The sequence below is a fragment of the Schizosaccharomyces cryophilus genome, assembly GCF_000004155.1.
Source record: "Schizosaccharomyces cryophilus OY26 unplaced genomic scaffold supercont4.5, whole genome shotgun sequence".
Lineage (NCBI taxonomy): Eukaryota > Fungi > Ascomycota > Schizosaccharomycetes > Schizosaccharomycetales > Schizosaccharomycetaceae > Schizosaccharomyces > Schizosaccharomyces cryophilus.
The window spans coordinates 430,011-454,443 of record NW_013185628.1 but is presented as its reverse complement, the minus strand read 5'-3'; the positions used below and the strand labels follow the sequence as shown (position 1 = coordinate 454,443).

The 24,433-nt window shown below is 36.9% G+C and overlaps 10 protein-coding genes and 1 non-coding gene across 11 annotated transcripts; 8 read left to right on the top strand and 3 right to left on the bottom strand.

Moving 5' to 3' along the window:
• The first annotated feature begins 27 nt into the window (after positions 1 to 27).
• Positions 28 to 2,045, top strand: SPOG_00689 (sleepy Slp1). The gene has a single exon (XM_013168864.1). It carries the CDS (start codon positions 409 to 411, stop codon positions 1,879 to 1,881), a length of 1,473 nt encoding a protein of 490 aa, XP_013024318.1. The 5' UTR covers positions 28 to 408; the 3' UTR covers positions 1,882 to 2,045.
• Positions 2,046 to 2,628: 583 nt separating this feature from the next.
• SPOG_00690 (transcription factor Moc3) lies at positions 2,629 to 5,068 on the top strand. Its single transcript, XM_013168865.1, has one exon. The coding sequence runs from the start codon at positions 3,246 to 3,248 to the stop codon at positions 4,908 to 4,910; it is 1,665 nt and encodes a 554-aa protein (XP_013024319.1). The 5' UTR covers positions 2,629 to 3,245; the 3' UTR covers positions 4,911 to 5,068.
• SPOG_00691 (septin Spn2) lies at positions 4,997 to 6,425 on the bottom strand. Its single transcript, XM_013168866.1, has 5 exons — positions 6,316 to 6,425; positions 6,196 to 6,270; positions 6,008 to 6,136; positions 5,809 to 5,890; positions 4,997 to 5,761 (listed from the first exon to the last, which is right to left on the bottom strand). Exons 1-5 carry the CDS (start codon positions 6,356 to 6,358, stop codon positions 5,089 to 5,091), a joined length of 1,002 nt encoding a protein of 333 aa, XP_013024320.1. The 5' UTR covers positions 6,359 to 6,425; the 3' UTR covers positions 4,997 to 5,088.
• Positions 6,426 to 6,859: 434 nt separating this feature from the next.
• On the bottom strand, positions 6,860 to 8,467 carry SPOG_00692 (translation initiation factor eIF3h). The gene is made up of 4 exons (XM_013168867.1): positions 8,200 to 8,467; positions 8,052 to 8,158; positions 7,037 to 7,897; positions 6,860 to 6,987 (listed from the first exon to the last, which is right to left on the bottom strand). The coding sequence occupies exons 1-4, from the start codon at positions 8,223 to 8,225 to the stop codon at positions 6,905 to 6,907; spliced, it is 1,077 nt and encodes a 358-aa protein (XP_013024321.1). The 5' UTR covers positions 8,226 to 8,467; the 3' UTR covers positions 6,860 to 6,904.
• A 673-nt stretch (positions 8,468 to 9,140) lies between these two features.
• Positions 9,141 to 9,214, top strand: SPOG_16307. The gene has a single exon. It is a non-coding gene; the product is annotated as a tRNA-Ala (tRNA).
• A 587-nt stretch (positions 9,215 to 9,801) lies between these two features.
• Positions 9,802 to 11,520, top strand: SPOG_00693 (poly(A) polymerase Cid13; the record flags this gene model as incomplete). Its single annotated transcript, XM_013168868.1, has 1 exon — positions 9,802 to 11,520. One exon carries the CDS (start codon positions 9,802 to 9,804, stop codon positions 11,518 to 11,520), a length of 1,719 nt encoding a protein of 572 aa, XP_013024322.1.
• Positions 11,521 to 12,943: 1,423 nt separating this feature from the next.
• On the top strand, positions 12,944 to 14,371 carry SPOG_00694 (uncharacterized protein; the record flags this gene model as incomplete). Its single annotated transcript, XM_013168869.1, has 1 exon — positions 12,944 to 14,371. The coding sequence occupies one exon, from the start codon at positions 12,944 to 12,946 to the stop codon at positions 14,369 to 14,371; it is 1,428 nt and encodes a 475-aa protein (XP_013024323.1).
• A 579-nt stretch (positions 14,372 to 14,950) lies between these two features.
• On the top strand, positions 14,951 to 16,733 carry SPOG_00695 (COP9/signalosome complex subunit Csn3). Its single transcript, XM_013168870.1, has 7 exons — positions 14,951 to 15,166; positions 15,230 to 15,282; positions 15,341 to 15,487; positions 15,583 to 15,681; positions 15,735 to 15,824; positions 15,875 to 16,021; positions 16,081 to 16,733. The coding sequence occupies exons 1-7, from the start codon at positions 15,052 to 15,054 to the stop codon at positions 16,441 to 16,443; spliced, it is 1,014 nt and encodes a 337-aa protein (XP_013024324.1). The 5' UTR covers positions 14,951 to 15,051; the 3' UTR covers positions 16,444 to 16,733.
• Positions 16,734 to 16,801: 68 nt separating this feature from the next.
• On the bottom strand, positions 16,802 to 17,690 carry SPOG_00696 (tat binding protein 1(TBP-1)-interacting protein; the record flags this gene model as incomplete). The annotated part of the gene is made up of 5 exons (XM_013168871.1): positions 16,802 to 17,106; positions 17,204 to 17,344; positions 17,386 to 17,487; positions 17,536 to 17,589; positions 17,642 to 17,690. The coding sequence occupies 5 exons, from the start codon at positions 17,688 to 17,690 to the stop codon at positions 16,802 to 16,804; spliced, it is 651 nt and encodes a 216-aa protein (XP_013024325.1).
• Positions 17,691 to 18,522: 832 nt separating this feature from the next.
• SPOG_00697 (GTP binding protein Sey1) lies at positions 18,523 to 21,230 on the top strand. Its single transcript, XM_013168872.1, has 4 exons — positions 18,523 to 18,680; positions 18,737 to 18,811; positions 18,863 to 18,948; positions 19,041 to 21,230. The coding sequence occupies exons 1-4, from the start codon at positions 18,530 to 18,532 to the stop codon at positions 21,009 to 21,011; spliced, it is 2,283 nt and encodes a 760-aa protein (XP_013024326.1). The 5' UTR covers positions 18,523 to 18,529; the 3' UTR covers positions 21,012 to 21,230.
• A 434-nt stretch (positions 21,231 to 21,664) lies between these two features.
• On the top strand, positions 21,665 to 23,986 carry SPOG_00698 (6-phosphofructo-2-kinase). The gene is made up of 4 exons (XM_013168873.1): positions 21,665 to 22,402; positions 22,455 to 22,779; positions 22,835 to 23,650; positions 23,703 to 23,986. Exons 1-4 carry the CDS (start codon positions 21,885 to 21,887, stop codon positions 23,826 to 23,828), a joined length of 1,785 nt encoding a protein of 594 aa, XP_013024327.1. The 5' UTR covers positions 21,665 to 21,884; the 3' UTR covers positions 23,829 to 23,986.
• The last annotated feature ends 447 nt before the right edge of the window (positions 23,987 to 24,433 follow it).

The window sequence follows — 24,433 nt, the reverse complement described above, 5'->3', positions numbered from 1 at the left end:
ACAAGTCGAGGTGGTTGGAACTTGGTGTAAACAAACCACTAACAGACTCAAAAATCCCGATTTTGCAGAATTAAATTCTCTGTTACATTTTATTTCTCCTAGGCTGGTCCTATATTGAATGTGGTAAAGGAAAGCTGGAACTTTCCAATTAATTGCCATTTTTTGTTCTCTGAGCTGGTCTCCTTCTTTGTTTTGATTTTCCCTTTTTATATTCCTTTCTTTACACACAGGTGCTGGTCACTTGAAAAGTAAAAAGTAAAAGAAGACATTGACAAAATACTGAGACCTTGTCAATAGATTCTTGGATTACACCCAACATATATTTCTTCGTCGTTCTTTTTCTTTAGTCTCTCTTTATCCTCTTAAGCATTTTTGTCGTTATACTTAAAATTAGTATTCCTATAAAATATGGACGTTAGCAGCAATTTGTCTTATGTTTCTAAATTTTCTACCCCTACGAAAAAGAGACCTCTGGTATATCCAAATAGTCCAATTACGCCTCTGCACCAGCAGGCTCTTCTGGGTAAAGTTAGCCGCTCAGCGAAAAAAAGCCCAACAAAGACTTCCTTCAATTTTGTCCGAGGCTCACCAAAACTTGATGTCGTTGCATCTGACTGGTCATTGCCGACTGCAGTGAATTCTCCTCGTGCTAAACACCGTTGCTTGAATCACAGTGACAGATTCATCCCTTCAAGACAAAATTCAGCTAACGCATTTGTTAGTAATCAAAAACATGAATTGTCGGCTGAGTACAATGAATCAGTAGCCGAAGCTTGTGGTTTGGATTTAAATACACGCATCCTTGCTTTTAAACCAGATGCACCTGAATCAAAGAAGCCTGTAGATTTGCGTGCTCAATATAACCGACCTCAAAAACCCGTTGTTTCACAGACAAAGCGCAAGTTTGCTACCACGCCAGAGCGAGTCTTGGATGCGCCTGGCATCGTTGATGATTATTACTTGAACTTATTAGACTGGTCTAATTTGAATGATGTAGCTATCGCACTCGAGAGAAACGTTTACGTTTGGAATGCCGACAGCGGTGATGTTCGTGGTTTAGCAGAAACGGATGAATCTACTTATGTAGCTGGGTTGAAATGGTCTCAAGACGGTACATTCTTGTCTGTAGGACTTGGTAATGGATTGGTTGAGATCTATGACGTTGAGTCTCAAAAAAAGCTTCGAACGATGGCCGGTCATCAGGCGAGGGTAGGTGTTTTGGCTTGGGATCGTCACATTCTGTCCAGTGGCAGTCGCTCAGGTGCTATTCACCATCATGATGTCCGTATTGCTCAGCACAAAGTGGGCGAATTATTGGGACATGAGAGTGAAGTGTGTGGACTGGCATGGCGTTCGGATGGTCTTCAGTTAGCTTCTGGTGGTAATGATAATTTGGTTCAAATCTGGGATGCTAGATCGTCTATTCCTAAGTTTACAAAAACCAATCACACTGCGGCTGTTAAGGCTGTAGCATGGTGTCCTTGGCAAAGCAATCTATTAGCAACCGGTGGAGGTACGATGGATAAGAAGATTCATTTCTGGAATGCCGCTACCGGATCGAGAGTCAACACAGTGGATGCTGGTAGTCAAGTAACGTCGCTAACATGGAGCCCTCAACTTCGAGAAGTTATATCCACCCACGGTTTTCCTGATAATAATTTGTCGGTCTGGTCTTATGGCACGGCAGGTGTCACTAAGCAAGTGGATATACCCGCACATGATAGCAGAGTATTATACTCAGCTCTCTCACCCGATGGACGAATTTTGTCTACAGCAGCTAGTGATGAAAATTTGAAGTTTTGGCGAGTAAATGACAGTGAAACAAAGAAGAGGACTGGAATATTTGCTAAAGCTGGACCTTCCAATATGACTATCCGGTGATGTACAAAATATACTTACAAACGTTCAATGATCGACCTTGTCCTTTCGGTTACCAATCCTCTTAATGAGCTGACTATTTATTTGCCTAATGCATTAATGACGTTGATAAATTCTTATGATTAATACTAATATGTTACTTAATGGTCTTTAACTGAACACTGTATCCATGGTATAGTTGAAAATTAGATTGGTAAGGAGTAGTACGACATTGAGACACATTGTATTGTGTTGATGGGAAGTAATTGAAAGTGCGAAAAATAGAACAGTTGTATGTTATTACTTCATCCTGTGTAGACGAGACGTTGATGGTTTTTCTCGGTCATGTTTATATATTTTGTAAATGCGTGTATCCTGTACTGAGGGTTTTAGCTTCTCCAATCAGCAAATTTAAATATAAAACTACTTAAGTAGGATGAGCTGATTTGGTTCCTGTGAATTCATCCAATTATGGAATAAGTATGGTACAAACTGAAGTTTCAAGAAATTGACAATACATGAATTTATTCTATAATTACACACTTCTGTATAAGTTTCTGTAAACATATTAAAAAGCCTGTATTATTTACTTTTATGCTTCCTATTTGGAAGGCAAAAAAAGCGGACTACATGATAATTCTTTCCATAAAGCTTAGACTTATTTTTTAATTGTTGATAATTATCAGTTTTATGGTGAAAATAGCCATGGTACTTGAAAAGTGTTACATCCTGTTTTTTTTTTTTTTTTTTTTTTTTCTTTCGTCTACCAAGTGCAGCCATACCACAACGAACATTGTTTATCTTTTCTTTTTTTTTTGAAATAATTATTTGAAAAGAAATAGACAGAAGGAAAACGGTCATATCTATAAGTTATAATTTTACTAATGCCTGATTGTACTAATTAATTATATTGTAAGGACATAGTTACAGCTGAATTGGAAGCTTTTGCAATTGAAGCCTGAAACAGCCTAATATACCATCATCTCATTCCTCATTTAGTTTCTATTATTGACTGTATCTCATTTTTTGTTTTGAGAGCTAGTTCTTTTGATTGTGGTCCTTCTTTTTTGCTGTTAGCTGAAGGGGTATTATTTTTTTGTGTTAGTTAAAAGGTTCCTCTTTCGTGAACTTTGAGTTTTTCTTTTTCTTTCTTTTGAGTTGTGTTTTCTTTGGTTTAATCATTCTTTCTTTATGTTTTAGCTGAAAATTTCGAAGTTTTTAGCTCGTTTACAATATTCATGTTGAGTAAGCTTTATATTTTGCTATCCACTGTGTTTCAATCTTTTTTCTCAGGGGATTTTGTTTCTTTTTTGTTGATTTTTTTTTTTCCCTCTGAAGTCTATTGATAATACTTGGGTTTCATCGTTGTCAGTTTATACGTTTTTATTATGAAACCTTACGTTGCATACCCAGACGCTTCTGTAAAACGATTTCGAACAACACCTGTTCTATCTAATTCTTCTGCGATTCCTATACTAGCTAAGCAGCAACAAGAGCAGTCGCTCAAACCTGTTAAGCGAAGAACCAAGACTGGCTGCCTTACTTGCCGTCGGAGGAGGATTAAATGCGACGAGACAAAGCCATTCTGTGTTAACTGTTCTAAATCGAATCGCAAATGTGAAGGTTATCCAAATCCTTCGACCACTCCTCAAGCAACTGAAAGCTTATCTCCTCCTAATGTAAATATAAACGCCGCTTTGCTACCACAGCAGCAAGCATCTTCTTCTATCACCAATATGAATGCTGCACCTATAGCATCTGGAATCCATTCCTCTGCGAATGCGGATCCTACCTTCAATACCTCCCATCAAGATTTTCTCCCTAATGAAGTAAATCATTCTTCAATAACTCCGAACCTTACGCACTTTAATCAACCACCAAAGCAGCATCCTCAATCATTTCCAATGACTGGGTACTCAAATCCAATTCCATCCGGTTATCCTCAATCGAACCACCAAATGCAAACTCCTGCGCCCGTATCTTCTGCTTCATCGAATCCATATAACTACACAACTATAAATCCTACATCGTCTAATATCATGAACTCTACTTATCCTTCATCATCTTTACGCTCTGCTGGTTCCATCGCTTCTAATTTAGTCACGATGCCCTCTCCAATTTTGGAAGTTTCTCCTTTTTATTTTCATTATGTTGTACCATCTATTGTTGTATTTGAATTTGAAGATGCGATTGCTTTGCATTTTTGGTTAAATACTGTGCCCCAGTTAGCTCAATCTATACCGTGTATCAATTACTCATTACTTGCATTTACTGCAGCTAAGCGTTTGGACAACTGTAACGCTTATTGTTGTATTGTTAAGGCTTTACGTACTCCTATACCAAACCCAAATTCCTTTGAATCATTGTTAGCGTATGCCTTGCTAGCTGTGAGCCAATTAAGCCTCCCAAACTGCGATTTTAATTTTGTTAATAATGCTTTCAGGAAGTTGAGTTGGTCTTCTGCTGTTCGATCTAATTTTGTAAATACGTTACTAGCAATGGTAATTCGTGAGTCAGTTCTTGCTTTGTTACCGCGTCAAAATGTATGGGGGTTTGACGGTCTATGCATGTCTGAAGTATTTAACGTTCGAAACAATGCGGCAATTTCAGACACTCTTTTTAGAGAAGGAATAAAGATATTATCACAACCTTTGGCTCGTGGAAATGTTCATCTTGAACGTATCGTTTCTTGGAGGGACGAATTCCACGTTCCTCTATATTCGAATTCTTCAACAGTGACATTCAAGGCTTTAGATTGTATTGGTCACGCTTTGACAAGAAACAGTAATGATTTACTTGAAGCGCTTCAAATTCTAGCTCAAGAGGATTGCTCTAACTCCGCTATCACTTATTCTGTTTACCAGTGCTCTATGTCGTTGCAAAATCACTTTCCTCGCATAAGCAAAGAAGCCCAAGTGCTGTTCCAAGTCCAGGGCTATTACAGCCGTCTTCTGTTTAATTGCTTTATGGAATGTACCGAACCTGATAGGCCGACACTTAGCATTAGCAAATCTTTTGATTCGAATGTTAACAACAGTGAGATTGTACAATAGGTATTTACTAAGTAATAAATCTGTACATTTAGATGTTTTTTTTGACAATTAGGTTGGATGAACAAGAAAATTCGGTTACTAAAGATTTTGTCCACATTACCTTAGAATAAATTTGAGATAGAATAAACTAATATATTATTGAATATTAATGCTTGTCGAAAAGTTGAAATAAAAAAGACTAATTTGCGATAGTAGCAGATGGGTGAAGATGGTCAGTAGGGAAAGTAGGAGTAGGACTTGCCATTCTAGAGGCCATGGAAGATTGTTCCTTTAAGCTGCTGAGTTGTTTGGAACGGAATCTTTCATAGTGATATAAGGAAGTAGTTTCTATAAGATCATGCAAATGAGTGCGCATTAAAAAGTTACGAAGGAAAACAAATTCACAGTGGTTTTCATCATCGACATTAACGACACCCCATCTGTTCTGTCGTCCACGAATAGGCTTTCCATCGACAATAATATTCTTTTCTGAGCCGACAACAGCAAACGGAATAAGATTACGAACGGCTGCATTAAGGCTTAGCTCTTCATCATCAATATCATCGCTATCATAAGGATACAATTTAATATCATGCTTTGCAATCTCTTCTCTAATCTGTTGCTTGAAAGCACCGCGCTCTTCGAGAGTTAAAGAGTCTGACTTGGCGATTACAGGAACGACGTTTACGAGCTCAGTAAGGCGTTTCAAGACAGCAATATCAATAGGGCGTAAAGAATGACCAGTGGGACGAATAAAGAATAGACAGCAATGCACTCTGGTGTCTTGAAGACGCTTTTCACGATGAGAGTTTAATTCACGTCGCAAATAGGAAGAATGTTGATCACGAATGTACTTGACAATAGGTTCCCAACTTTAGAAATTTTGTTAGATATTCATACTAGTCCTCGTCTCACTTACCATTTGTCATTGTTTATTTGGTCGCCGTAACCAGGTGTATCAATGAGATTTAACTGCAATTGAACACGATTTTCATGTACCGCTAATTAAGTTATTAGTTAGTAATTATAAATTGGATTGTAAAGAAGGGGAGAACTCGAACTTCAACGCGTAGTTATAGCAAGAAAGTACATGAAACTCGAGATCCAAGAATACCTACCATGACTGGTAACATTAATCTCAGTAGTCTGGCGATATGGAGTCTGAATATCAACTCGGCCTTTGCTGTTCATTAAATGAGCAGAGAATAAGGTATTAACAAGTGTACTCTTTCCACTTCCAGAAGGACCTTTGAAATTCAATTAGCAGCTTATACATTATAATAGAATGCTATAGGAAAAAGCATACCCACTACCATAACGTTAAATTGAAATCCACGGCGGACTAATTTACGGTTGATTTGGGAAGTAATGGAATCGAAGCCTAATAGTTTAGTACTATATGTTCATTGAATCTCGAATTGCTTACCAACATAATTATTTAACTGAACAGATTGTGGATTTTCCATCATTCAAACGTGGTTGAGAATGTTAAGATTCTTGCTATGGATGGGTGTGGTGGTATGGTAGACAAATGCGTAACCCCTTAAAGTAAACAAAGAAGTAAACACAAGTTTCAGTAGTTGTAGTACGAACACATTAACTTGTTTATGTTAACGTTTTTACAAAATAAAAACAAACATTACTATATTGACTAAGCTATTATAGCATGGAAAAGTAAATCAAATCAAGTTATACGATAATTTTTGTAGTTAGAACTTTTGTGAACGGATTCGTATTCATGTGATTATACTCAGGTCTTTAGAATAAATGTGAACTATCCGATTCAGTAAAGGTCTGGCAATTGTGGATAAGAAAATCTTAATTGGCATTTGTTATTTTACTGTACTACTCAACTAACCCTTGCTTAGACAAAACTTTCTAGCCTGAAAGCAAAAGAAAAAATAAATGCTTTTCAACCACCTACCAGTTAATGACAAAAGCACTAACAGATTACGAAAAAATACATTCAGCAGGTCTACACAAAATCAAAGCCACCGTTCTTTTATTAAATTCATCTAAGAAGTATAAGCGTTACGCACACCAGATAATTTAGATACAAACGACAAGCTTTGCTCATCAACTTGAGAGCAGTGTTGACCTAAATAATGATTAGTAAAAGCACAAACGTTATTGTTTTATCGACATACGAATTTGAGCACTTATTAACAAAGAGTCGAGAAGACGAGGTTCAGCAGGAAGCTTAAAGATGCGCTTCCATTCGTCTAAAGGCAAGAGAGGACGGTTTTCTGCAGCACGATTGGCATTTTCAGCCTTTCTCTTGGTTAACCATTGCTGAATCTTGGCCTGCTCTCTGGCAAGTTGACGTTGGTGGAAACCAACATTACCTTGCTCATAATGGTATTCATCGACAGACTCTAAGAGATGTTCGAGATTCTTTTTGTGACCAACTCCAAGGTTGAGATCGAAATTGCTAAAAGTTTCAGTCAAAGGCAATTCGCGCTCCATTGAGTCAAGAGCAGCTTCGGATGAAAGCAAAGACGAGGGTTTAGAAGGCTCACTAAGAGAGTGAAGAAGACAAGTTGCCAAGTGCGAGTTGTGGATTGCAACAGGTAATTCACGCACAATGTTAGCGGGTGAAACATGGTGCTTGTTTAGAGAAGTAACAGTCCATGTCTTTTCTTCATATGCAGCCATAAACTCAGGAGTGAGTTGGAATGCACGGAGAATCAAAGATCCATTGCAAGACTGTGATAAATCATAAACGAGAGCAATGCTATTAGGGCTCTCCTTTTGATAAGCATATTGGGTCTCAACGAAGAAAGAACTGTTAAGGAAAGCTCCAACATAGGTTCCTTGGTACCAACCAACGTGACCAGTAACAGCACCCAAGTATTGCATACGATTCAAAGTAGCTTCGGTATGAGCTTGACGTGCTCTTCCTGAAACAGACTTATTAACAGCCGATTCCTCGTTTTCAAGGACAGAAGGGGATTCAAAACTACTACTAACTTGCAAAACACCGTCGATGTCAATGCCCACAAGTTGACCTAGAAAGTATTAGCGTGGACTCGCTATAATAACAAATCAATTGCCAAAGTTGAACTACAGGAAAAAAAGGTAATATTTTTTTCCGTAGTCTTCAATATTCACAACAAGGTTCATGCTTTCACTGAGACAACTAAAAAATCCAAAAAACCTTACCTATAGTGCCTACATTTGTGATGGAATCACGACAATGCTTTATTATATTCATCACAAGCATTGATTCCAACTCAACCCTCTCGACAGGGGGAGATTCCAACTCTGGGCTATTCTATTAGCATAATGTCCCTCTAGATTTTCAACATACATGTTCACAGATGTCGTTTCTGACATGATTCCCAATTTTCCTCGTTGGTTAGTTGGTGTAGAGTACTAAAAGTAGTAGACAGGGAAGGTCAAAGCACCTAAAGTGACAAAAGTAACAACTTTTGAAAAGCACCTACACATAAAGAAAAAACCGATTCTTTTATTTTATTAACTTTTTATTAAAGAAAAACAAAATTCACAAGCTTTTTCCAGCATAAAAATGCAAACTTTTTTCTCTTAAATACCGAGCTCTAGTAACCATCGTAAACTATTTTGTCTGTAGTACTGCGCATCTTGTTGCACTTCCCAAACATTTTCTATACGGTGACGTGTATCAGATTTGATTCGCTGATGATGACTGTTTTCGTGACTGCTTTTTGTCGGTGTGTGACTGCTTTTGGGTGAACAGAATAGTATAAATACCACTGCTTTCGCTCATTTGAAAACCATCGACGATACTCCATAGGATCATTTCTATAGTATACGTCCGGCTTGGGTTTCCTAACCTAGCCACAGAACTCAACACGGATGATGATTGGTAGCGCCATTGCCCGAAGAGTGAGATAATACTTTCTTACTGAATGGATGCTTAGTAGTTGGATCCTTAAAGGATAAAGCTGCATTATAGCATCTGTTCAAGGCGATGATCTCTTGCATGTCATGTTCCTTTTTGGTCATGATATGTAGGGTAGTTGGCGTTTTCTGACGTGTACTTCTTTTAATTATAGATGTTGTGTTAAAAATGCTTGATCTATAATTAATGGGAGTATTCTAATATAGAAAAAGTTAGATGGAAGTTGCTGTTGAATGTATTGTTTTGAGGCTGGATTTGATTTTTACTACAATCATAATTGTGAGTAGTGGCTAGGGTACTCAGTTAATTGTTTGAACTCAAAGGCTATAAACGTATATATAGGACTATGGTCAGTATTTTTAATAGAAGGGCATGTGGTGTAGATGGTTATCACGCTTCCTTAGCATGGAAGAGGTCCCAGATTCGAGTTCTGGCTTGTCCAATTTTTATCACTTTAAACTCTGAAGGTAGAGCTAGAGAATACTAAAGTATGCTTCAATACATTAGAGGTAATAATGATTCGGTGATCACTTCATTCATTGTGAAAGTCTGCCAAGTAGAGACTGATGATTATAGTAATTACATAATGTAACGATACGAATAGGTACCTCGTTACTATCATCCTTGACATCAAGGGCCAATGTCACATACTTTTGGCACTGTGTGCCTAATATCACTACATAGAGTTTCTTTGTTATGGTCCTCCATATTGCCTATCCATTGAATGAAGACAAAAGTCAGCTTGCTCATAACCAACACTGGTGGAAATTTTGGAGATTGACAACTTTTACGTAAATAAAAGCATAGAAATTCGCTCTGCTATCAAGAAGAAGAGTCTCGTTGTAGGTTACCTGCTAGAAGGATTGAACTGTTGTTTTAGCTCGCCTTGTCTTGTTGGAACGCATTTGAAAGCCGAGAACTGATTCGAACGGTTTTGGTGTAAGACTAAAGCTTTTCTAGTAGGTATTTACGAAATAAGCTGAAGATAGACAGTTACGTATCCTTGAGGACTGAGAAAGTTTGTATCAAATGAACTTGTCTTCCGTTAGCGGCGGTTGTAAGTACGAAACCCGTTGTATTCAATATCGTCGACGTATTCCGTATAGTTTAGGAACAGATCCTTTACTTCCTTTAAATCCTTTATCTTTACAACCGTTATCGGATGTGGATACAGAGCACTTGACATCTCAGTTAAACGAGTACTTTCATTCGATTGTCTTGGACGAAGATGGTGTACAAAAACGATATCAATTTGTTCGCAAGTTGGAGGCCATACTCCAGAAAAAATGGCCTGAAAAGAATATAAAGACAGTTCTGTTTGGATCCACCGAGTCTTTACTTGCTGATAAGCACGCAGATATCGATTTATGTATAATGACTGATCCGTCTCAACCGGCCCCTACCACCTGCCAAATATCTTCTGCTTTTGCTGAAATTGGTATGGAAAAGGTCGTTTGTATTTCTACTGCTAAAGTTCCAATCGTCAAAGTTTGGGATCGAGAATTAAGTCTGTCATGCGATTGTAACATTAACAAAACAATTTCTACTTTAAATACCAAGTTGATGCGGACTTACGTACTTTCTGATCCTCGTGTCCGCCCTCTAATAGTGATGATCAAATACTGGGCTAAAAAAAGGTGTCTAAATGATGCCGCGGAAAACGGTACTCTCACTTCTTATACAATCAGCTGCATGGTTATAAACTTTTTACAGAAAAGGAACCCTCCAATTCTTCCTAGCTTACAAATGATTCCTCATCTACAAACGAACTTAACTCTCAATGAAGACTTAGATGTTTCTTTTTGTGAGTATCCTGAGCTAATTTCGGGATTCGGTGATAGAAACAGGGAGTCTCTTGGTACTTTATTTATTGAATTTTTTCGTTTTTTTGGTTATCTTTTTGATTATGATCACTCCGTATTATCCGTGCGTCATGGTACAATTCTTTCAAAGCGTGCCAAGGGCTGGCAATTCCAACTGAATAACTGTTTATGTGTTGAGGAGCCCTTTCGAAACTCTCGAAACTTGGCTAATACGGCAGATGATATTACCGTCAAGGGTCTACAGCTTGAATTTCGCCGAGCTTTTCGTTACCTAAGTCAGAATTATAACTTAAACGATGCTTGTTCACAGTTTGTATTTCCCCCTTTAGAAAATACCTTGTATATGGAGAGCTATGTTCATGAATTACTTGCTGAAACTAATAGTGCATCGCTGGGTTCCGATGCAAGTTTCTCAAACTCTCCTCCAGACCTTTCTCAAAATAATTGGGTTTATGATTCTCTTACTTTTATGCCCCCTCCTTTCGTTACTACAGCTTTACCGAACGTAGACAATAGTGCCTTGTTTGACAAATCTCTCCCTATAATACCTTGTACATTTGTGGATCCGTATGCCTATGCAAATTATATGAATAACTCTAACTACTTACCACCGTCTTACCTTGATCTTTATGGATTATATGGCCGAATGGGTTATTCTAATCATAATCGCTTTTATGAAAATAAAGCAGACTGGAACCGTCGCGACGGGAAACACTCAAATCATTTCCGTAGAAATGCTCGAAATCACAAGTCAAGGAAAAGGAATCAAGGCGATTCATTTAATTCTGCTGCTGAGGCTCTCCCTTTATCATCGAAGGATAGTGATAATATCCCGTCACATACCTCTACGACTTCAGAAGTTCTTTCTCCCGTTCATCTTCATAAACAACCGATCCTTCAACCTGTTCCTGCTTTCAAAAGTTAATTTATTAGGGCATCCATGTTGTTAGCATAACCTACTTATTTTGATAAATTGGTGACCTATACGTATGCTTTGAAAACTTTTTTCTGCTCTTATTGTTCATTTTTTTTATTATTATTATTATTTTTTTTTTGCATATCAACTATACTGTATCTTATTATTAATTCATTTAATTGGATTGAGTGATTGTTTTGAAAAATCCAAAAATTATGGAGATACAGCTGCCAAGATAAAAAAATACCTAACTCATTACTTTTTGGTTTTATCGAATGAAAGGAAGAACCGTTTTCTGTTTTGATATATATTCCTTTCACAAGTCGCTTTAAGTTTGGTTAATTTATGGTTTATGAAAAAGTCCATCTTTTCTCGAGTTGAGCTAGCTTTACTTCATATTTCCTAACTACTTAAGAATCTTCTTATACCTGATTAAACCCTTCTTCCCAGTTGTGTTTGTCGTTTCACCATTTTTTAACATGCTTTTTTTTCTATGCCCATAAACAAATTGTCATGATAAGCTGCCCACGATCAAATAGGTGAACTTTGAGCCAACAATAAAGAAAACATGGTATTTGAATGTTTCAGGCTATAAAATCCTTGATTCGATTTTTATTGTCATTTCATCCAAAGTGTTTATTGATGTCTATTGACAGTAATCGCTTCATCGAGATATAAATTTCAGTATAAGCCCTTCAGAAGTTCGCAAATAATCAATATGATATCACTATGGTTGATTTACTCTACTGATTATCCTCTTTAATCATGCTTGCTCTTCATTCGACAGCTGAAAATGAAAAGGCGGGCAAGTTATCAGAAAACAACAAAACCATATTTCCTGATTACATCCTTGTCAGTTATTATTGCTTTTGTCCTCTGTTGACACAGTTGCAATGAAGAGTTACGAAAGAATATGTATATATATATGGTCGATTCGAATTTTAAAAAAAAAAAAACAGAAAAAAAGAAACACTTAGTGATTTATCCTTCTGATTCCAACTCGTTTTGCAATGATACACTGTTAGCCCTCCTCCCTGGAAATTACGACCGATGTTATATGACCCAAAATGATTTAACGATAAGGTAGACGGAGAGCGTTTGGTAGAGAAACGGCTTTTGCTTGGTATTACACCTTGCTTTTGTTCAACGTGATGTCACCTTGCGTATGATGATGTTTTTGTCTTATGTTACCTTAACTTTATTGTAGCATACGGTACGGAGCATGTAAAACATCGTGAACTGAGCGTGAGCCGCTTTTGGAGCAATAATTTCAAAAAAAGTAAATAATTAGCATTATTTTAAGTAATTTTAACAAAGAAATTAGAGACAATTCGACAGCGAACGGTTTTGTGTGAAGAAACAGATTCTCGTCGAGAGATAATTGTCAAGGATACGAATTGGTGGGCATTGACTGGATGTTGGAGCCTAAAAGATGAATGCAACAGTTCAGGCGTATAATAATAAGCCCCATTTTGTGGAGGGTTCGTCGAATGGAATATCTCAAAAACTCCGCCATGCTCAATCACTGGTTCGTCGTCAACCAGCCAAAGTAGAGTCGGATAATGGACATCGTCGTCGGTGGAGTCACTATGATGATTTTCAAAATGGCTTAAATGCATATCATGGTGAAGGCGACATGGAGCCGCCCAAGTCGGGATATTCAACGGAGCAGGCACTAGCTTCATTCAATAAAGGACGTTCAGCAAGAAATAACTTAACTGTTGCTTCAACTGAGCTAAAAGCAACACTCCCATCATTAGACGAGCGTCGCTTAAGTAGAAGGAGTCATCAAGATGTAGGTGTTCCAGTTGGCGCTAAATTGGAGTCTGAAAACCGAACAAGTGGAAACACGAATTTCCCTTTAGTACCCCAAAAATCGCTACGAAGGTATTATTCGAATCGAACAGCTCAACGACTGGAATTTCGTCGGTCAGGCTCACCTTCTAGCAGATTCAGTAGGGCGAGCGAAATAAATACTACAGATCCTGCTCGTTTTGCAGATGAAAATGATGTTCCTACAAACAATGACTTTAACAATCGGTTTACGGATCCTGATTTTGAGTCTGGTAGGACATCAAGGTTTTCAGAGACTTCGGAAATGGCAGGAAGAAGGAATTCAATAAATTTACAAGCCCGAATGAAACCAATGGACTCGAAACTGGTATCCAAGAATGGACAACCCATGCGTGTTTCCCAAATAACAGAACCAGAATCCTCGTTTTCAAATGTTCTTGGGCAAGAAGCTAATCATAACCCGCTAACTGCCAGGTTTTCTGGAAACAGTACATCATATGCATCCAATGAATACGCTTTCGAGGATCAACCTACTTCTGCGATACTTAGTCCGTCCAAATATGCTAATGCTCCTGCGTTCGAGCAGAATATTGGATACACGAACGCGACAATGCAGGATCGTCGACGTCCCTTTTTCACGGATGTGGATTTTCCAGGTGGTAATATGCAGGCTTCAGGCGTGCATACAAATGCGGATGATCCTTATATGAATGATTCGGACAGCGAACGCAGTTACCGGCGAGTGCGAGATCAATATTTATCAAAGCCTCGTGTTCCCAAGACAGATCGCTATAGTACTTTATCAAATACCGCCAGTCAAATTACGCCAAGGGCTTCTCAGGCCAATATAAATTTGCAGAATAACCAAAGACCTGCAAGTCATTATTATGAAAAGCTGCATATAAAAAATAACAACAATAACAGCTTTCAAGCCTTACCATATGAAACTACAACTCCGGCTAAGCGGCCTATGCCTGTAACACAGCCAGGACAAGCAACACCTCAAAAAAAGAAAAGAGGTCTTTTCAAGAGGCTCTTTCAGAAAGTTTCTCGTATATTTAAATAGTCTCAGTCGAAAATGATCCTGATGTTTGTGCTGGTTAATAAGACATGCTTCTATTCTTCGAAAAAAATGTCTTACAATTGTTTTGCTTCTCTTTCCCGTTAATTTTATTTGCATATTGTGTTTGCAGATGTTCCCTATGTTCGTTTTGTTTTTTTTTTTCCTTTTTCCTGTTACTTTTTTATCAGTATACCCAAAAGACCTTGTCTGAAATTATAAAAACTGGTGGACTAAAATTTTCAGTTTTGCCGGTATTTGATTTGAGTCTATATTTTATGGAGGGCTATGGCAAGAAGGCTCCTACCTATTGCGTCGGGTTTGAAATCTTGTTATCTTATTAAATGTAGGACTAATAAAGATGAATCTTGTCGCGTTTAATTATTTTAATTGTTAGAGCTTCTACGTCGATTAGAAAGCCTTTTTTTGATCGGCGTATAATTCAATAATAAATAAAATCTCTATATATATAACAAACACTTAATTGAAAGGACAAGAACTTACATAGATTTTTTCTGTAAAGTTCTTTCATATCAAAAGTTTTAGGAATAAACCTCGCTTAATGATGTTCACTTTGTCTCGATATTCGTATGCTAACTATTACAGTACACATTAGAACAAAACGAGAGATTGCCATTCTGAACCTTTGTCTGTAATTAAACGATGCAATTTATTGTATATTGAATATGGATCATCAAATTCCTTTTAACCCTTTAGAAGATCCTGAGACATTGCTTCTTGATTTTATACACTTTGTTCGTAGTAGTTCTCTTGAAGAATGTAATTCACATGGAATTATGGGTATGGAATAAGGAATGAATTGCTCTCTTTTTGTAATGAAGATGTCTAATAATCGTATGAAAGTAACTGCTGCAATGGATCATTTAGTGAAAGAATATTATTTTACGGACTCAGAGGTATAACGGACGTTAGCATTCTTATGATTTCTGATCTTTTATTAATAGCTCTATTTAGAAATACAATCTCGTCCTTGAAGCTATTTCTCATGCCGCTCAACAGCCTACCATATCTGTGATTCATGTCTGTTTTCTCAAAGAACTTTTGCGTCAAAAGCAGTATGCTGTAGCTGCATCAACTTTACGTTGGGACACCATCAGCAAAGTATGTCCATCATAAAGATTGTGATGATCATATAGATTAGCATGTCGTGTCTTTGAAGCAAGTTCGTGGATTCCTAGGCTTCTAACTTTTCATAGTATCTACCGACCAATTTACTACTCGAGTACTGTTTATTGGCTGCCTATCATTGTCTTGGTAATAATGAGTTATATGAAGCTCAAGGATGGCTGTTTTCGGTATGCTAGCTAATCTTCCAGCTTCCCTTGCTAACCTTTAATCGATTCTGCAGATTGTATATCTTCCCGTTACGGCTTTGACTGTCTTTCATGAAAGGGCTTTATTTAGCTTTTTGTTGCTTCACCTTGGACTGAATGGAAAGGTATGCAAAAACAACGTTTACTTTGCTTTGTGTTTTAACTTTTATGACAGAGATATCCTATAAATTCCACTACTTGTGGTAATCTTTTACCCTTAAAGACTTTTATGGCTCCCTACGAAAGCTACATAGATGCCTACCAAAAAGGCATTCATCCTCTTCGAGCAGTTTTAAAAGAGAACTGGTTAAGATTTGAGACGGTAAGCTTTATTTAAGAAGTAAAAAACAAGTTGGGAATCACTTATTAACATTTCTTTAGGATAATGCTATCCCTTTTATACTTTTTTCTCTGGAACAATTTCCAAAGCATCAGATACATAAATTAAGAAGAAATTTTCGGTCTTTACCAATAAGCTACGTTGCTGACATGCTTTCTCTATCAGAAGAAAAGGCATGGGAAATTGTTAGAAAGTATGATGACAAATCCAAACTTATCCAGAGCGAGGATGGTCAATACTTTGTTGAATTCGACCCGCTTGAACCCATAACCTTTATACAATGTAAGGAGCTCTCCGACAAACTTTCTGAGAGCGCAAAAATCCTTGAGAGTGTAAAGGAAATGAAGTCTATGTATTTCTCGAAATCGCCATATAAAAAGTCTACGACTCAGACCAAAGCCTGAAATACTTTGGTCAATCGAGTAAGACGTTGCAACCGTTTATGATAATGTAATTTAGGAATGAAAACTCTTCCACAAGCAATTGCAGAAAAGTATACGCAATGAAAAGTTCCCAATAGCGACCTACATGATTCATTAAACCATCTTGTTATATTTCCTATTGTCTCAAGCTATTGACGTTTCCAACAAATTGAATTTCTAACATTATTCTTCAAAATAGGCTTATGGTTTTCATTATTATTATGAACTAAATAATGATATATAAATCGATGAATTGACTTTTCTAGATGCGTAAATCGTAAAGTTTAAGGAACATGTTTAAAGGTGTAAATCCATTAAAATAAAGAAGGGTTTCAGCTATTTATTTAACCTCAGTAATCTCATCTTTTTCAAACCCCAACTTTTCCCATAATTCCTTGGGGTTTTCAAGACAATCTGTAATGAGGTTCCATAAATTGAAAAACATTTTTCTTCGTTCCAAGTAACCTTTTTTAACAAAGTCATGATTTGATAATGTATCTTTCATCTCCTCCTCCGTAACATTTTTAATGGAACCAGATTGCAGACACTCCAACTTTGTACTCGTTTCTTCAATATCTTTATCCAAAGTAAGAATTTTTTTATGTATTTCAGCAGGACTAGGAGAATTGTTTAAAATTTGAAATTCTATCGTTCAGTTAATAACTCCAATTAACTTAGTTTTCAAGGCAAGCCAAGTTTAGATTATTACAGCGAAAGAATCCAGAGCTTGCGAATTTAATACCTGTTGACTTCATTTTGTAGTCCGCCTTTACGCCTTCAAGATCCTCTTTTAAAATTTGGATTTGGCGATCCAAATCCATTAGTTGGTCAGAAGATGCCTCTCCAAGGCAATCTTGAAGGGATACGTAAACGCTTTGTTTTCCTTGAATTGAATTAGTTTTATAGTAAATATACTATGTTTACCATATGATTTTCCGTGTATTTGGCCATTGTCGCGCAATTGCTCTAAAATCTTTTGCGCTACCTGTTTAGTAACAGCGTTTTTCAAATTTGCACTAATATCGGCTTCGAAGTTGTTAATAATGGTTAACGAATAAAAGTAAGCGTGCTTACTAGCTGAGAAGGGACGATTTGTTCTGCGTAAATAGTCATGGATCAGTTTTTCAGCTAAACGCGTGTGAGACGGTTTTCTTTTTTGCTTTATGTATTCCTTTGTTACCCTCTTCTCCTTTAACACTTTTGGGTTTCACCTCTTTTGCTTTTGCCATTTTTATATAGGTGAACGTTAAAGATGAGTACCGTGTCAGCGGAAGATATATATATATATAACGATATATGAACGAAAAAAATAAAAACAAAGAAATAAAGAAAAGATATGTTCTAATAAACAAAAAGAAATCAGAACGCTTCATGTTTTAAATAGAAGTCTTTTGTAACTAACTTTGAGCTTGAGCATTGCTATACTCAAAGAAGGAGCCGGTCAAAATAAGGAAATAAGGATTGAAAGAATATATTGTTCAAGAAAGAAATTCACATGTGTCATGTAGAGAATCCATTGCAGATGAATTGCGAGAAGTAAATGACGAGTTTCGTTTCAGTGCTTCTTGTTGGAAGGAATCCGGTACGTACACAGGGATCACTCGAATTATGTTCAGAAGCAAGGTCTAACAAGTCCGATTCGTAGCAAAGGTAAATAGCAGTCGATTCTTATAGCTTAATTCTAGAAAGTGAAAGTATTCTCTTCTCCTATTACCTGTTTTCGGTGGAAGAAACCACTTGAGGAGTAACCCAAGTCAAAGGATTTGGATCTCATAAAACGCCGTAGTTTTTTAATGAAAAAGGTAATACAAATGCAAACAAAAGCCAGTAACTTAAGTTAGCACCTTATATTTCTTTAGGTTAGAATGCTGAAGTCCAAGTACAAGTCGCCGAAGGTTATGGTTTAGCTTTTGGTTTGTTTTGTTTTCTTCGAGTTTGGTTCATTAAAAAATGAAACCTTAAACAGCATTAATTCCTTTTTCGAAACAACTAAAACCTCAAAGAACATTGTTGTAGTGAGCTAGCTAATTTTGGAATTACTTTTCTTCCACCAACACCATCACTTAAAATGGTCCCTCAAAGGATCTGTACGCAAATTGTTGATGAGAATAAATCATTTAATAAGGATATACCTCAATTCATGCGACAGGTAAACTTGGCAGATGCTGGGTTTAATTATCATGTAGTTGCTGTCTTGGGTTCTCAGTCTACGGGCAAAAGTATGGTTTTCTTGTGTTTTTTTGCTTCTTTTTAAAGTTGATACTAACAATGAAAGGTACGCTATTGAACCAATTGTTCGGTACAACGTTCGATGTTATGGATGCTGGTAAAAGACAGCAAACAACAAAAGGTATTGTCAGTTTTATGTGTAGGGAAAGGATGTTGGTAGTTAACATGTAAGGTATCTGGCTGTCAAAGGCTCAAGAATCTCCCATCCTTGTTATGGATGTAGAGGGAACTGATGGCCGTGAACGAGGTGATGATCAGGTATGTATGATTTGATAAAAAGCTGTTAGATTTTTTATAAGTGGCTATTGTATAAGCATTGATGGAATATGTTTTACTAATGATCTTTAAAGGATTTTGAACGAAAGTCAGCTCTATTTTCGATCGCTACTAGTGAAGTAATCATCGTGAACATGTGGGAACATCAAGTAGGGCTTTATCAAGGCTCTAATATGGTTTTACTGAAAACTGTGTTAGAAGTCCATCTTCAACTGTTCCACGCAAAGAAAGAAAGAAGCTTACTTCAATTTGTAATTCGTGATTACATAGGCACTACGTCTATGGAAAATTTGTCTGAAACGATAAAGACAGATTTGATGAACGTCTGGTCTTCGCTAGCGAAACCCCCTGGCTTGGAAAGTTCTAAGATTACCGACTTCTTTGACCTTGGATTTACTGGGCTTCCCCATAAAATACTTTGTTCAGAAGCATTTGATACAGCGGTTGACTCACTTCGCACAAGATTTGCGAACAACGATGCTCCCGATTATGTATTTGATCCTAGCTATCACAAGCGTATTCCTGCAGACGGATTTTCTCTGTATACACGAGAAATATGGGAAACCATTGAAAATAATAAAGATCTTGACTTGCCCACACAACAGCAGCTTCTGGCACAATATCGCTGTGATGAAATCATAGCCGAAGCTATGGAACCTTTTACGAAAGCTTGTAACATTTTACAAAGTGAATTCTTACCAGGAAACATTTGTGAAAACTTGCCAATTCGTATGCAGGAAATGTTTGATCAAGTTATGAAAGATTACGATCGACAAGCTAAGAGGTATAATAACGCCATTTATGAGAAAAAGAAACAAGAATTATTACGGAGCGTGGATACATCTTTGTATGTCTTTTTCCAGGCTCAATTGAATGCTTTGCAAAAAGAGTTAGTCAGTTCATTTATGAAAACGGCCGAAAATTTCCCGTGTAACAGACCATTTAAGGAATTAGCTGCTAAAGAAATCGAAAAATCTAAAACTCGTATGCAAGAAGAGGCTCAATCTCTAATGATTGCTAATATTGATTGGGACTCAAAGCAATTCTTGCTTAAATTATCGGAAGAGTTAGAAAGCTCTTGTAATTCTGTTTGCAAGCAAAAATTGTCTTCTAAAATAACAGAAATGCGTACTACCCTGGAAACTCGGGTTGCGGAATCACTTGAAATTGCACTTCAAAAGCCTAATCTTAAAGTTTGGGATGGTTTGCTCGATGAACTTTTGACAAATCAAAAGCAGGCTACGGATGAGATTACTCGTCTATTTCCTCTCTTTATGGATTCAACAGAACCGGAATTAAACCAAAGCTACATTCATGACTTTAAAAAAGACTCATGGATTGCATTTCGGAAGAAGGTTGCGCTTGAAATGTCTGATGTTCTTCTTCAGCAGCGATTGCGCATGTTTTTTGAAGAAACATTTCGATATGATTCTGATGGCATGCCAAAGCTCTTCAAAAAGTCAGGCACGCTTGATCGCGATTACAGAGATAGTGTTACCAAGACGTTGGAATTGATACAAGTTCTTTCCTGTATCAAGTATTCGGATGGAAGAATTCCTGAACTTGGAATTGACGTGAAAGAGATTGATTCCTCATTTTCAACTCCTACTGAATTTTTGACAATTTTAAATCGAAAGCGAGTCTCAAGTACTTCTGTAAACCTTAAGAGAACAGCGGATTTGATATATTTGGATTGTAAGCGATCTCTCGTGAGTACACAAACAAGGATTCCACCATACTTTTGGGCATTGCTTTTGGTACTTGGATGGAACGAATTAATGGCCGTTCTTCGAAACCCCTTCTTTTTTATGCTTCTAGTGTTAGGAGGGTCCTTATTGTATATTCTTTATGCGACAGGAATGATAGGGCCAGCTAGAGTTATTGCCAATCGAGCAGCTGCCGGTGTGGTGGATTATGTTACTGATAAGGTTACAGATTCCTATGAAGATCGCACAAATATGCAACGAGAAAGTAGCTTTTCAAGAGAAAATTCCTCAGAAAAAACGAGCATAGACGGTGAACTAGAGAAAGCCGCTCTTTCCTAAGTGTTTTGTGTGGACCCTTTTTCTGCTAGGCCTGCGCGATATTGTTTTGTTGAATGAAGTAAGATATATGTAACGTATTTTATTTGACTTTTATGCTCAAACATGATTTTCGTTCATGAGTTAATATACATGTTGTTAAAGTATTACAGATAGAAAAAAAAAATATCCTTTTGTTTGTCCCTGCAGTATGATTGTGATTCTATGGTTTGTATGCTCAATTCTATAAGTATGACTATGCTGTACGTATAGTAAGAAATCCATTTCTATCCATCCAAAGAACATTCATCAAGCAGAATAAAATGATACTATGAAAATAAATCAACCTCAACTACTATTCAATTTTACTATCAAATTCATTCTAATCGACAGACAGCAAAATACAAAACGGTTCAAATTTGGAACACGAGCAAGTAAATAAAATAACTATTGATGAATAGATATCTGTAAATAGACATTCATCCATATAATAAAGAGCTTAATTTTTGTAACTGAATCCATTTTAAATTTAAATATCATCATGTAACCATTCTGCTTTATGTTTTTGTTCCTTGTATGTTTGTATTCACTGATATAAATAAACAGACATCATACTACGGAATACAATATACTAGGACCAGTCAATGTTACCTGTCCATACATACTAGGTAAGAGAAAGTGGATGAGTGATCACCTGTCCAATCACTAACATTAAGACTATATATGAAAGAAAGGACCAATTCTGTGTCAAGAACATATAACAATTACTAAACAGTTTGGCGCTCGTCGCTTTTGGTCGCTTATTGAACTTCTGAAAGAAGTCGAACGTGAATTGAAACCGGAAAGTCAATTGATTTGGGCTAGTTAGAAGGAAAAACAATAAAGAAGTAAACAAATATGAAGCAATGTTCTTTAAATAAGCATGGCAATGGCAATTTGTCAGATAGTTCCAATTCCGAAAGCAATTCTGCGAAAGAATCAAAAAAGGTACAGTTTTCTCCTGAAATTGTACAACCGGAGCCAAGGAACCCGGAACGGAAGCCTCGAAGGCCATCAATTGCGGCGACTAGAGAGATCCATTCCGGTATAAATCAAATACCTAAAAAAGAAGACATAAAGCTCGAAGATTTAAGTCCGAAGCCTCCTCTGTTATATGATGTCAAGAAAAAAGCAAATACTAGTGAGTTATTTCCTTCCATACGAGAAGAAGATGGTGGATCTACTCCATTAGGAGTGAAAACCAGAAAGATTGCCAAACACCAGATCCGCCAAGAGTCAACAATCGATATTCCTGGTCTGACCGTATCCCGGAAAGCTGAAAATGAAATGAATTGTGGATCCTACGGCATTAGAGAAAAGTTGGTGATTGTGCTTGTGGGAATTCCCGCAACAGGAAAGTCGTATATCGGTTCCAAGTATGTCTCTAGAAAATTATTCCTCAGGTGCTAATACATTTGTAACATTTAGGCTTGTTCGCTATTATAATTGGCTTAGGTATAATTGTCGATTCTTCAGTGTTGGTGATAAACGTCGTGAAGAAGGAGCGAGCAAATATTCCATGTCTGCTCCATTCTTCGACTTTGAAAATCAGGAATTAGCAAATTTTCGAGAATATCTAGCCATGGAAACTCTTGAAAACCTATTGCGTTGGTTACTGAACGAAAATGGTGTAATCGGTGTATTAGATGCCACCAACTCTACGTTTCAAAGAAGAAAATTAATATATGACCGAATTAGCCAAGAGGAAAAGTTAGGTATAATGTTTTTGGAAAGCGTGTGTACTGATGAAGCCGTAAGTCATAACTTTATTTTTATAGTTACCTTTACTTTACTGACCCTTCCTGTAGCTTTTTCAACAAAACATGGTTTTAAAAGCTAGAGGCCCTGATTACGAAGGGTTTGATGCAGAAGAAGCATTAGTAGATTTACAAAAGCGTGTTGAATTATATCGGAAATATTATGAGCCTATTGATGAACGCGAAGAAGGCCTTCCCTTTTTGCAATACGTTAAAGTTATCAACGTAGGAATTAAAGTCATTACACATAACATTGAAGGGTTTTTGACTGGTCAAGCCGTCTACTTCATGCTCAATTTGAATATCAGGAAACGTCAAATATGGCTGACTCGGCCTGGAGAATCCAATGATACCATTGCTGGCAGAGTAGGAGGAGATGCTCCATTAACCGACCTTGGCGTGCAATATGCCGAAGATTTGGCAAAATTTGTCGACCGACAACGTGTGTTATGGCAATTACGTGAAACGACCGAAAGATTGAACTCCAAGAAACTGAGCTTTGAGGAAGAAGGCTTTAATGTTTGGTCTTCCGTTCGACAGCGTGCTGTGGAAACATCACAGTTCTTTAATCCTGCGGTATACGATGTCAAGAAAATGCGAATGCTGAATGATTTAAATTTTGGTTCCCACGAAGGCTTAACACTGAAAGAATTTGCTGAAAATTTTCCTGAAGAATACCGGGTCATTCAGCAAAAAGACGTTTCTTACCGATTTTCTGGGCTTGGCGGAGAAAGTTATTTGGATGTTGTTCATCGCTTGCAACCGATCATTGTAGAATTGGAAAGGAGCTCTGCAAATGTTTTGGTCATCGCACATCGAGTGGTGTCGAATATCCTGATGACCTATTTTCTCAATTATAGTCCTGAAGTATGTGTATAATTGCTGCATGTCCACTTTTAGAAAAGCTAACCCTCTTTAGGAAATTATTGATGTAGGACTTCCCTTACATACTCTTTATTGTATTGAATCAGATCGCTATTCTACTGTATGTAAACTCTACAATTATGATGCCGAGGAAAGGAGTTTTGTGAGGGTTTCTGAATGACATATTCTTTCAAGTACCTATATTTAATTTTTTAATTTCCATTATTCATGATCAAAGTTTGTTACGAACTCGAACTCTGAGAGATAAACTTGTTGACGATTGATTATATCAGAAATATACGTTTGTGAAATATAATAAAACTCGATTTCTCTATTCTATTGACAAGTTGAAGAAGAGATAAAAAGTAGCACAAATATTATTGAAAAATTTAGAAATAGGTAAGCATAAACAAATTCGTAATTCATAAAAATGAAAGCATAATACTGAAACCTTGAGGGTTCTTCACATCGACTTTGGTTTCAAGGACCGCCAGCTTAGATATCCGTTGCACTGTACCGCGCCTGTTCGTGGAACCCACCGCGGTAGTCCAAGACTTAATGGTAAAAAAACCCATTCATATTATAATCCAAAGATTGAAAGAAAGATTTGTTAAATAAAATCATTGTTTTTAAATACAGCGGAAACGCGTTTTTATGACTTTTTACATCCGAGCTTGACCTTGGTTCAGCAATTTCCAAAGTAACATCGGTAACAAAGGAATAAAACGAAAATATACAAAAAGAATTTGATATAAAATATAAAAGATTTTATTTAATATATCTATT